Source organism: Salmo trutta, chromosome 33 (genome assembly GCF_901001165.1).
Source record: "Salmo trutta chromosome 33, fSalTru1.1, whole genome shotgun sequence".
In the NCBI taxonomy this organism is placed as follows: domain Eukaryota; kingdom Metazoa; phylum Chordata; class Actinopteri; order Salmoniformes; family Salmonidae; genus Salmo; species Salmo trutta.
Window position 1 is genome coordinate 2,841,746 of NC_042989.1, and position 12,294 is coordinate 2,854,039.

General features: G+C 42.7%; 1 protein-coding gene across 1 annotated transcript in view; it reads left to right on the forward strand.

Annotated features, from left to right (window-relative positions):
* tdp1 (tyrosyl-DNA phosphodiesterase 1) overlaps positions 1–12,294 on the forward strand; it is a 74,838-nt gene that overhangs the window by 29,804 nt on the left and 32,740 nt on the right. The window contains exon 14 of the mRNA XM_029729400.1: positions 10,009–10,111. Within this exon, the coding sequence (XP_029585260.1) occupies positions 10,009–10,111 (103 nt within the window). The remainder of the gene's footprint in view (positions 1–10,008; positions 10,112–12,294) is intronic.

A 12,294-nucleotide genomic window follows, 5' to 3' on the forward strand; every position in this document is an offset into this window, starting at 1 on the left:
ACACATTGACTGTAGTACTCGCGCTGGGAAAACATTGGATCACTGCTACGCAACTTTTCAAAATGCATATAAGGCCCTCCCTTCGGCAAATCTGATTACGACTCCATTTTGCTCCTCCGTTCCTATAGGCAGAAACTCAAACAGAAAGTACCTGTGCTAAGGTCTATTCCACACTGGTCTGACCAATCGGAATCCATGCTTCAAGATTGTTTTGATCACGTGGACTGGGATATGTTCCGGAAAGCCTCTGAGAATAACATCGGCGAATACACAGATACGGGGACTGAGTTCATCAGACACGAGACGTATGTGGCAGGTTCTACAGACAATCACGGACTACAAAGGGAAAACCAGCCACGTTGTGGACACCGACGTCTTGCTTCCGGACAAGCTAAACACCTTCGCCCACTTTGAGGATAACACAGTGCCACCGACGCCCAGACTGCATCCCTAGCCGCGTCCTCAGATGATGAACAGACAAGCTGGCTGGAATGTTTACGGACATATTCAATCTCTCCCTATCCAAGTCTGCTGTCCCCACTTGCTTCAAGATGTCCACCATTCTTCCTGTACCCAAGAAAGCAAAGGTAACTGAACTAAATTACTATCACCCCGTAGCACTCTGTCATCATGAAGTGCTTTGAGAGGCTAGTTAAGGATCATATCACCTCTACCTGACCTGACACCCTAGACCCACTTCAATTTGCTTACCGCCGCAATAGAGCCACAGACGATGCAATAGCCATTGCACTGCACACCGCCCTATCTGGACAAGAAGAATATGTAAGAATGCTGTTCATTGACTATAGCTCAATATTCATTACCATAGTACCCTCCAAGCTCATCATTAACCGTGGGGCCCTGGGTCTGAACCCCACCCTGTGCAACTGGGTCCTGGACCTCCTGACAGGCTCCCCCCTGGTTGTGAAGGTAAGAAACAATACCTCCACTTCGCTGACCCTCAACACAGGGGCCCCACAAGGGTGCGTGCTCAGCCCCCTCCTGTACTCCCTGTTCACCCATGACTGCGTGGCCACGCACGCCTCCAACTCAATCAAGTTTGCAGACGGCACAACAGTAGTAGGTCTGATTTACCAACAATGACGATACAGCCCACAGGGAGGAGGTGAGGGCCCTGGGAGAATTACCTCTCACCCAACGTCGTCAAAACAAAGGAGCTCATCGTGGACTTCAGGAAACTGCAGAGGGAGCAGGCCCCTATCCTCATCGACGGGACCGCAGTGGAGGAGGTGGAAAGCTTCAAGTTCCTCTGCGTACACGTCAATGATCCCACCCACACAGTGTGCTGAAGAAGTACAACAGCGGCTTCCAACCGGTTAGGTAACCCTGCACCTTAGAGGCTGCTGCCGTATATACATAGACCTGTAATCACTGGCCACTTTTAATAATGTAACACTAGTCACTTTAATAATGTTTACATACTGTTTTACTCATCTCATATTTATATACTGTATTCTATTCTACTGTATTTTAGTCAATGCCACTCCAACATTGCTAATATTTATATATGATATATTTTTTAATTCCATTATTTTACTTTTAGATTAGTGTGTATTGTTGTGAACTGTTAGATACTACTGCACTGTTGGAGCTAGGAACACAAGCTTTTCGCTACACCCGCAATAACATCTGCTAAATATGTGTATGTGACCAATAAAATGTGATTTGATATAAGGAAATCAGTCAATTGAAATAAATAATTAGGCCTTAATCTATGGATTTCACATGACTGGGCAGTTGCACAGCCGTGGGTGGGCCTGGGAGGAAATAGGCCCACCCACTTGGGAGACTGGCCAACCCACTGGGGAGCAAGGCCCAGCCAATCAGAATTCGTTTTTTTTTCCCACCAAAGGGATTTATTGCAGACTGAAATACTCCTCAGTTTCATCAGCTGTCCGGGTGACTGGTCTCAGACGATCTCAGGTTCTCTCACGTCACCCCGCTCCTCCGCTCTCTCCACTGGCTTCCAGTTGAAGCTCGCATCCGCTACAAGTCCATGGTGCTTGCCTACGGAGCTGTGAGGGGAACGGCACCTCCGTACCTTCAGGCTCTGATCAGGCCCTACACCCAAACAAGGGCACTGCGTTCATCCACCTCTGGCCTGCTCGCCTCCCTACCTCTGAGGAAGCACAGTTCCCGCTCAGCCCAGTCAAAACTGTTCGCTGCTCTGTCACCCCAATGGTGGAACAAGCTCCCTCACGACGCCAGGACAGCGGAGTCAATCACCACCTTCCGGAGACACCTGAAACCCCACCTCTTTAAGGAATACCTGGGATAGGATAAAGTAATCCTAACCCCCCCCCCTAAAAGATTTAGATGCACTATTGTAAAGTGGTTGTTCCACTGGATATCATAAGGTGAATGCACCAATTTGTAAGTCGCTCTGGATAAGAGCGTCTGCTAAATGACTTAAATGTAAATGTAAGACGCCGGAAGTGGAGGTCCTGGGCTGGTGTGGTTACAGGTGGTCTGCGGTTGTGTGGCTAGTTAGACGTACTGCCAAATTCTCTAAAACAGCGTTGGAGAGGCGGCTTATAGTAAAGAAATTAACATTTAAATTCTCTGGCAACAGCTCTGGTGGACATTCCTGCGGTCAGCATGCCAATCTGTGACATTGTGTTGTGTGACAAAACTGCGTGTTTTAGAGTGGCCTTTTATTGTCCCCAGCACAAGGTGCACCTGTGTAATGATCATGCTGTTTAATCAGTTTCTTGATGTGCTACACCTGTCAGGTGGATGGATTATCTTGGCAATTGACAAATGCTCACTAACAGGGATGTAAACAAATTTGTGCAGAACATTTGAGAGAAATATATTTTTTGTGCATGTGGACAATGTCTGTGATCTTTTATTTCAGTTCATGAAACATGGGACCAACTCTTTTGTTCAGTATAGTTAGGCAGTTACATAAGTGTTTGTAACAGGGTTTACAGACAGTGTGGTGCAGAAAAAATGCTCTTAGTTCATAGGATTTGAATGCTTGAGGTGCGAAAAAATATGCTAAACATATCCTCCATGCAATTGAATGTTGAAATAAAATACATTTAAAAGTTAATTTCTTAAAAGTTTGCATGTCCAAAAAGTCCCCATTTCGTGGAATGACCCACGTAGCACCTTACAGATGAAACATGGAGTCTTAACGGAGGCCTGGGTACGGCCAACATGTAAGTAGTCTATGCTTTAAGATGGGGCGGCAGGTAGCCTAGTGGTTAGAGCGTTGGGCCAGTAACCGAAGGTTGCTGGATCGAATTCCCGAGCTGACAAGGTAAAAATCTGTCGTTCTGACCCTGAACAAGGCAGTTAACCCACTGTTCATCGGTAGGCCGTCATTGTAAATAAGAATTTATTCTTAACTGACTTGCCTAGTTAAATAAAGGATACATTTAAAAAGATACCAATGTCAAGTATACATAAACAATCATTCCTCCTTCGGCCTCTTCTATGGATTAAATGTCGTGGAAATAAAACAAATCATGGTATTTATTTGATCAAAACATTTGGGGTGACTAACTTCTTTAGTTTTTCCTTTTGTTTGTATTTTGTTTTCAATTAAGGAAGGTTACAGGGACAAAGAACTATCAAAGAAATGCATACAAAGATTTCTCCCCCTCAGTCCCAACCCTCCACCCGCATCCTCCCTCCCAACCCGGAAACCATGTTTCCCACCCATGCAATATTCTTCCCGTATTCTGTTCCAGTTAAAGCTGCAATATGTAACTTTTTGGGGCGACTCGATCAAATTCACCTAAAAAAAGTGTGTTAGATCTGTCATTCTCATTTAAAGCAAGTCCGAGAATGGATACATATGTTCTATGTGCGCTGTCTGTGCCTCCCGTTCTTAAATTTAGTTTTTGCGTCTTACTTTCGGTTTTGTACACCAGCTTGAAACAGCTGAAAATACAATTTTTGGTTATTGAAAATATATTTCACAGCTGTTTAGAGGGTACAATGATTATCTACCCTTGTTTTGTCACACAAACTGAACTATTAGAATTTTAGCATCCAGGAAATGGCAGTGCAATTTCTGAATATTGCACCTTTTAAAAGGCTTGTTGAGATTCTCTTAGATCTGCGGACCATACTTTAATGGCTAGCTCAGAATATGAGCTTTCTAAAAGTTGTATATACAGTGCATTCGGAAAGTATTCAGACCCCTTGACTTTTTCCACATTTTGTTACATTACAGCCTTATTCTAAAATTGATTAAATCATTTTTTCCCTCTCATCAATCTACACACGGTACCATCTCCGCACCATTTCACCAATCAGGCCTTTACGGTGGAGTGGCCAGTCGGAATCCACTCCTCAGTAAATGGCACATGACAGCCCGCTTGGAGTTTGCCAAAAGGCACCTAAAGACTCTCAGAACATGAGAAACATGATTCTCTGGTCAGATGAAACCAAGATTGAACTCCTTGGCCTGAATGCCAAGCGTCATATCTGGAGGAAACCTTGCACCATCCCTACGATGAAGCATGGTGGTGGCAGCATCATGCTGTGAGGATGTTTTTCAGCGGCAGAGACTGGGAGACTAGTCAGGATCGAGGGAAAGATGAACGGAGCAAAATACAGAGATCTTTGATGAAAACCTGCCCCAGGTTTATAACAGATTAAATAAATGAAGTAAAGTATGATGGGGGAGAATGGGATGAGCAATGCATAATTCTGTAATCACCAATTGTGAATGAAGAACAGGGCTGACCATTCTATGGGATTGGTATATTCTAATTATGTTTTGAAATTGTATGTACTCTATCAGTCCACCGAATCCAAGCAGTTTTATCAGTCTACTCTGGCCTACTTGGAGTACACTAAGAGCGTGCGTAATTTAAAATGGCAAGAAGACCAAGACGAATGGATGTACATGCTGCTAAAAGATCTGAATGAAAATGACTCGGATGGTGGGGAAGAAATAAATCATGACATCTCTGATTATTTTTCTGATTCTGAGCCTCAGCATGAATCTCCGAGGCCTAAGTGCAAAAAAAGCCAGAATGTTGCGCACTGAGCAGGTGCCTGAGACTGGAGAGAGGAAGGGATGGCACCGTTTAACAAGCCGGTGACAATGCTATGGGCCAATTATCAGCACAACATGTCACCACAGAGAGCAGGCACTACATCTCAAACAAAAAACATCAGCAATGCACTCACCAGCTTTCGTTGTTTTTGTGACACGGACAGGCTACGGCATTTAGGGACTGTACTGTGGCTAAGGCGCACACGGAGCAAGGAGACACTGCCTAGGGGTCTGTCTGTTGATGACCTGGAAGCGTTCATTTCAATCCTCTATGTCCGTGTAGCATTTGGTGAAAAGAGCGTGTATATGGAGAGCTCTGGTAAGACGTGTGGGATACTTTTCTTTGGAGAAACCATGTCCCGGGATCGCTTAAGAGAGATCATGCCTTACCTCCATTTTGATAACAAAGGAACAGACATTTGCCATGGTTTCCGACATAAATAATTGACTGTTTTTGACTGCTGTCATATCAGCTCTTATATTCATTGTGCTGATTTTCACGATCAAACACACTTGGCACCTATAATTATGTTTAGGCTACTGATGTTTTCATCATTTGACTGCGCGTCTTGCTGACCATGCGTCTTGGTGGTTGGGGTATTTTTTTTAAATTTGTAGTTTATAGAAAGCTCTTACCCTGTTCCAACACGTTTCAAAGCTGGAACAAAGGCACTCCACAAATAAAGTTGATTTAAACACTTTCTCTCTATATATATATATATATATATATATATATATATATATATAGCCTACAGTAACAAACTAATGAAAATGCTACTTAGACCTTCATAAACACAACCAAATTATTATTTTTGCCATAGCATATATGAAATCTATTAATTACACTGTTAGAATGTTGCAGTCAAAATGACTGCTCATTAGCTTGAAGGGGGCGTCCCTTGAGGCCCAGCGGTTTTAGTGTTAAAAAGGGATAGATCAGTCAAGACCAACTCTTCCCATAGCAATAGGAGACACCATATTTCTGTCTCTACTCAGCCAGGGGGAGGAAGAATCATGTCTAAACCAATTTAAGATTGAATGCAAGTGCCTGGAATTAAAATGTAAAGTTTGGTACGTATAGTCATCCTACATCTTTACCTCTGCAAGTTTAATTTTGTCCAGGCTTGTTTACCTTGCCATATATATTTTTAAAATGCAGTATGGATTTTATCCCAATAGCCAGAAGGGGGAGATGAGGGGAAGCGTTGAACTACAAAAATTAAACCGTGGCAATATATTAATTTTGACAATAGATATTCTGCCGGTTAAAGCAACTAGTATATTAGTCCATCTACTGAGGTAGGATTTAATTTATTTGAGTGTTCCGTTTAAAGTTTCTGGCAATGGTTTTATCTAAGGAAGGAAATATATCTACTCCCAAATATTTAAACTGTTTTATAACTTGAGATGGAGCTGAATTTGTCTATGATCTAAGCTTTTGGGAGGGATTGAGATACATTGTCTAGATAAAGTAAGTTATCGTCGGCGTATAATGAGATGACGTGATACGTAGAATTGAGAGATATTGGTGTAATTTCTTCCGATTTGTTAAATTGCCTGGGCCAGGGGCTCCACAGACACACAAAAAATAGTAGAGGTGAGATGGGATCACCTTACCTGCTGCTTCCCATTATTATGCTATGTGTGTTTTTATGCCCTTTGACTTGATAGTATGGGCAGTTCAGTCTCTGTCTGTGTGCATGCATGTTTGATTTATAACAATGGAAGGTTTGGCAGTGCTCTTCAGAGTAAACGCTAGAAGGCATTTAGTGGCTCAGCTCCATTCATAGTCTCTTCACTATGATGATCTCTTCAGTCTGCAGGGAGGGAGTGAAATGAGAGGCAGATGTGAGTCTCAAACAGATGGGGACACAGTGTATTCAGACCCCTTGACTTTTTCCACGTCTTGTTTACAATACAGCCTCATTCTAAAATTGATTTATACACGATGCTCCATAATGACAAAGCAAAAACAGGTTTTTATTTTATTTAGCAAATTTATCAAATAAACTGAAATATCACATTTCACATTTTGCAGCGATTACAGCCTCGTCTTCTTGGGTATGATGCTTACACACCTGTATTTGGGGAGTTTCTCCCATTCTTCTCTGCAAATCCTCTTAAGCTTTGTCAGGTTGGATGGGGTGCGTCCCTGCACAGCTATTTTTAGGTCTCTCCAGAGATGTTTGATCGGGTTCAAGTCTGGGCTCTGGCTAGGCCACTCAAGGACATTCAGAGACTTGTTTCGAAGCCTCTCCTACGTTGTCTTGGCTGTGTGCTTAGGGTTGGTTGTCCTGTTGGAAGGTGAACCTTCCAGCTCCTAAGCGCTCTGGAGCAGGTTTTCATCAAGGATCTGTCTGTACTTTGCTCTGTTCAGCTTTCCCTCGATCCTGACTAGCCTCCCAGTCTCTCCCACTGAAGAAAAAAAAAAACTCTCCACAGCATGATGTTGTCACCACCATGCTTCACCGTAGGGATGGTGCCAGGTTTCCTCCTGACGTGACGCTTGGAATTCAGGCCAAGGAGTTCAATCTTGGTTTCATCAGACCAGAGAATCTTGTTTCTCATGGTCTGAGACTCCTTTAGGTGCCTTTTGGCAAACTCCAAGCGGACTGTCGTGCTTTTTACTGTGGAGTGGCTTCTGTCTGGTCACTCTTCCATAAAGGCCTGATTGGTGGAGTGCTGCAGAGATGGTTGACCTTCTGGAAGGTTCTCCCATCTCCACAGAGGAACTCTGGAGCTCTGTCAGAGTGATCATCGGGTTCTTGGTTACCTTCCTGACCAAGGCCCTTATCCACCGATTTCTCAGTTTGGCCTGGACGGCCAGCTCTAGGAAGAGTCTTGGTGGTTCCAAACATCTTCCATTTAAGAATGATGGTACCCTTCCCAAGGTCTGTGCCTCATCAGAGAAGTTTGTACGGGATCTCTCTTCATGCTCATTCCACATGGACTCATGTCGCACTCCTGGGAGAAATGGCATGAGAGAAAAGGTAGTTGATAGCTTCGACTGGATGCTGTGTACAGGTTGCTGGCTTGGACTCTGTTCTCACGGTAGAAGTGGTGAAGGACCACAGTGAACGCCATTGTCGCCATTACTTCACCCGGTTAGAGGGGGTGAGGCTCACACTGTTCTTGGTTTGAATTATCCCTTCCATGCATTAAATACCATCTGTGGTCACCTTCGCCATAACCTTGAGAGAAGACAGGCCAGAATAACAATTTTAGTAAACTTCTTCACAATTATCAGTGTTTGCATATTACATTTTAAATGTAACTCAATGTCACTAGCCTTTCTAGTGAGGGTGATCACCAGAAAGTCAGAACAGAGGTCAGAGGTCATTCAACCTCATTAAGTGAGTGTTGCTTTCCCTTTTCTTTCCCTGTACCTCAGACATTATTTAGACATTTCTTATCAAGATAATTCACGTGTGCAACCAAATCTCGGACAATAGATACTTCAGAATTGTTTTATTTGTGTGCCCTTTAAGGGGCATCCTTTCTAACCTGTGAAAAATCCACTAAAACCCAAAATAGAAAGACCCCACACAACAAATAAAACACAGTATTAACACCACTAACAACTATTCAATAACAGGTGGGTTGTGTGTGGCTGCTGGAGTGTGTGTAGGGTAAAAACAAACAAAATGGCCAGGCCTTATTTAATTTGGGAGCTCCCTTAACAGCGGGATCCGGGTACCTTTATACTGTATAGTACACAGTCTCAATAACTTCTCTCCTAAGGCCCCTGCCTCAGGAAGCCTTTCAAAGGGAGAGATGCATAATCATTGGTAAACATGTATAAAAAAAATATATATTTAGTAGCGGACATTCCACCAGTCCTGGAAGAAATTAAACACTTAGTTTTCACTATGTTACATTTTAATCGGTCCTAAATATTCTTAATCGAGTTTACTGCTCTTTGGTAGGAAGTCTTGATTTAACCATGCATATACAGAATCATACTTCAGACAGAATCAGATGATAGTGTCCTGTTAAGCGGCATAGACACCTAGTCTTCTCACCATACGATTAGTGAATAGCCTTCTCACCTATTCACTAACTTTTTATTGTTCAGTTTTATTAATCATTTTTTATAGCGACTCATTTAAATTGATTTACACAAACATAACATTTTACATCACAATAGACAGGTGTGTGCCTTTCCAAATCATGTTCAATCAATTGAATTTATAACAGGTGGACTCCAAGTTATAGAAACATCTCTAGGATGATCAATGGAAACAGGATACATTTGAGCTCAATTTCGAGTCTCATAGCAAAGGGTCTGAACACTTATGTAAATAAGGTATTTAAGATTTTTTTAATTTTTTTTATATACTTTTGTAAAAATGTCTAAACCTGTTTTCACTTTGTCATTATGGGGTATTGTGTGTAGATTGAGGAATTATTTTATTTCATCCATTTTAGAATAAATCTATAATGTAACAAAATGTGGAAAAAGTCAAGGGGTCTGAATAGTTTCCGAATGCACTGTACACCGCTGTCAATAAGGCATATGGAGGCTCTTTTCTTTATGATCTGGTGTGAGTGTTGCAATTTAATAACATATTATCATGTATTATTCAAAGTCCCTAGAACAACAGTGATACTGTATCTTCTTAACCGCAGAAAGTGTGACCAGATGAACTTTGTCATTTCTGACAAAAATACTATTCATCTGAGTTGAGTACAGTTCTACAGTAGATTTGGGTCAAGACTTTGCTTTGGTGACGTAATCGCAACAGGGTTTCCCATTAAGGGGACATTTTACTTCTGGTGTCAATTAGCCAATGTGTTGTATGTGAAGATGAGACATGCTAACCTTTCAATACGCCGGGACGACGTCAACTAATCATTTTGTGTGATGTGGGGGGAAAATGCATGTATGTAGTAGTCGTCGTCATATTTTCCAATCTACTTTCAATATTATGTACGCGTGTCCTGTATTGTGTGTGTTCTCTTGTCCCCAGTGCTAACTTGTCCAAAGCAGCGTGGGGGGCTCTGGAGAAGAACAACACGCAGGTGATGGTCCGGTCATACGAACTGGGAGTCCTCTATGTGCCCTCTGCCTTCGTAAGTGACACGCACTCGCACACACACATTGATGTCCAAGGGAGATGTGCTTTCGAGTCATGCGCATGGATCATAAATTAGAATACTAGACACTAGGGCTCAGTAAACGTACTCCTTTTATGTACATGTAATAATGAATGTTTCTCCACTATCCTCCATATGTAGACAGAGAGAGAGGGCTTTCAACACACACACGTACAGTGTAATTTGTCCCTTTCCTTAGAATTACCTCAACAGTTGCTAAGCAACATGATGGTTGTGGTGGTGACACTTGGTTAGAGGGCCAGAGCTTCAACATTGACCTGACCAGAACAAAGCGTCTAGCCCCCACTATTAAAGAAGACTTTCTGGTTTTCCCCTAGAAAGAAATGAAAGCATTTATGAAAGAATATAGCTAGTCATCACAACTTTCTGAAATTCAGGGACGCCGTTGAGAGTAACACTTCAGACCTCAGATGTGCCTCGAGTAGGGACAGTCGCACAAAGACTTCTTGCTTGAAAAGTCTTTGTGTATTTTTCTGTTTAAAAGAACGAGGTCCATTTAATAAGACGCCAGGCAGGTTAGTGTAACCATGACCTTGTGTGTTGTGAATAGCAGACATCCTTTACTTGGAGCTGTGTTCTCTTTATTTTTTTCTCCCTTGGTCTTTGTGACTGTAATCTGTTTCTCTTTCTCCCGGTGAGGTCGTTCTGTTCTCTGGGACAAAAGCCGACTGTCCCTGTCCTTCATTTGATGTAGCATCAGTACAGCACAACTTGTGTGAGTTTGAGGGTGTCTGACAGTGTCAGTCTGTCTGCCTGTTTGTCTTCATGGATGGACAGACGGACAGAATGGAGAGAGCTCTTTTCTTTTTTATGGGGTAGATCAGCTTTAATATTGCAGCTAGATTGTAGCTTCCATCAATGTTATTGTCTGCAGTTTGCGCTGCTCTGTGAAGGGCAGCGTTGTATGAGATCTTCAGTTTCTTGGCAATTTCTCACATGGAATAGCCTTCAATTCTCAGAAATATTTTGGTTTCTGGCCATTTTGAGCCTGTAATCGAACCCACAAATGCTGATGCTCCAGATACTCAACTAGTCTAAAAAAGGACTGTTTTATTGCTTCTTTAATCAGCACAACAGTTTTCAGCTGTGCTAACATAATTGCAAAAGGGTTTTCTAATGATCAATTAGCCTTTTAAAATGATAAACTTGGATTAGCTAACACAACGTGCCATTGGAACACAGGAGTGATGGTTGCTGATAATGGGCCTCTGTACGTCTGTGTAGATATTCCATTAAAAATCAGCCGTTTCCAGCTACAATAGTCATTTACAACATTAACAATGTCTACACTGTATTTCTGGACTATTTTATTTTAATGGACTAAAAATTAGCTTTTCTTTCAAAAACCAGGACATTCCTAAGTGACCCCAAACCTTTGAATGGTTGTGTGTGTGTATATAAACTCAGCAAAAAAGAAATGTCCTCTCACTGTCAACTGTTTATTTTCAGCAAACTTAACATCTGTAAATATTTGTATGAACATAAGATTCAACAACTGAGATGTAAACTGAACAAGTTCCACAGACATGTGACTAACAGAAATTGAATAATGTGTCCCTGAACAAAGGGGGGGGTCAAATTCAAAAGTAACAGTCAGCATCTGGTGTGGCCACCAGCTGCATTAAGTACTGCAGTGCATCTCCTCCTCATGGACTGCACCAGATTTGCCAGTTCTTGCTGTGAGATGTTACCCCACTCTTCCACCAAGTTCCCGGACATTTCTGGGGGGAATGGCCCTAGCCTTCACCCTCCGATCCAACAGGTCCTAGATGTGCTCAATGGGATTGAGATCTGGGCTCTTCGCTGGCCATGGCAGACCACTGACATTCCTGTCTTGCAGTAAATCACGCACAGAACGAGCAGTATGGCTGGTGGCATTGTCATGCTGGAGGGTCATGTCAGGATGAGCCTGGAGGAAGGGTACCACATGAGGGATGAGGATGTCTTCCCTGTAACGCACAGCATTGAGATTGCCTGCAATGACGACAAGCTCAGTCCGATGATGCTGTGACACACTGCCCCAGACCATGACGGATGTTGTTGCCAGTGATGTCTGGTGAGGACCTGCCTTACAGGCCTACAAGCCCTCAGTCCAGCCTCACTCAGCCTATTGCGGACAGTCTGAGGACTGATGGAGG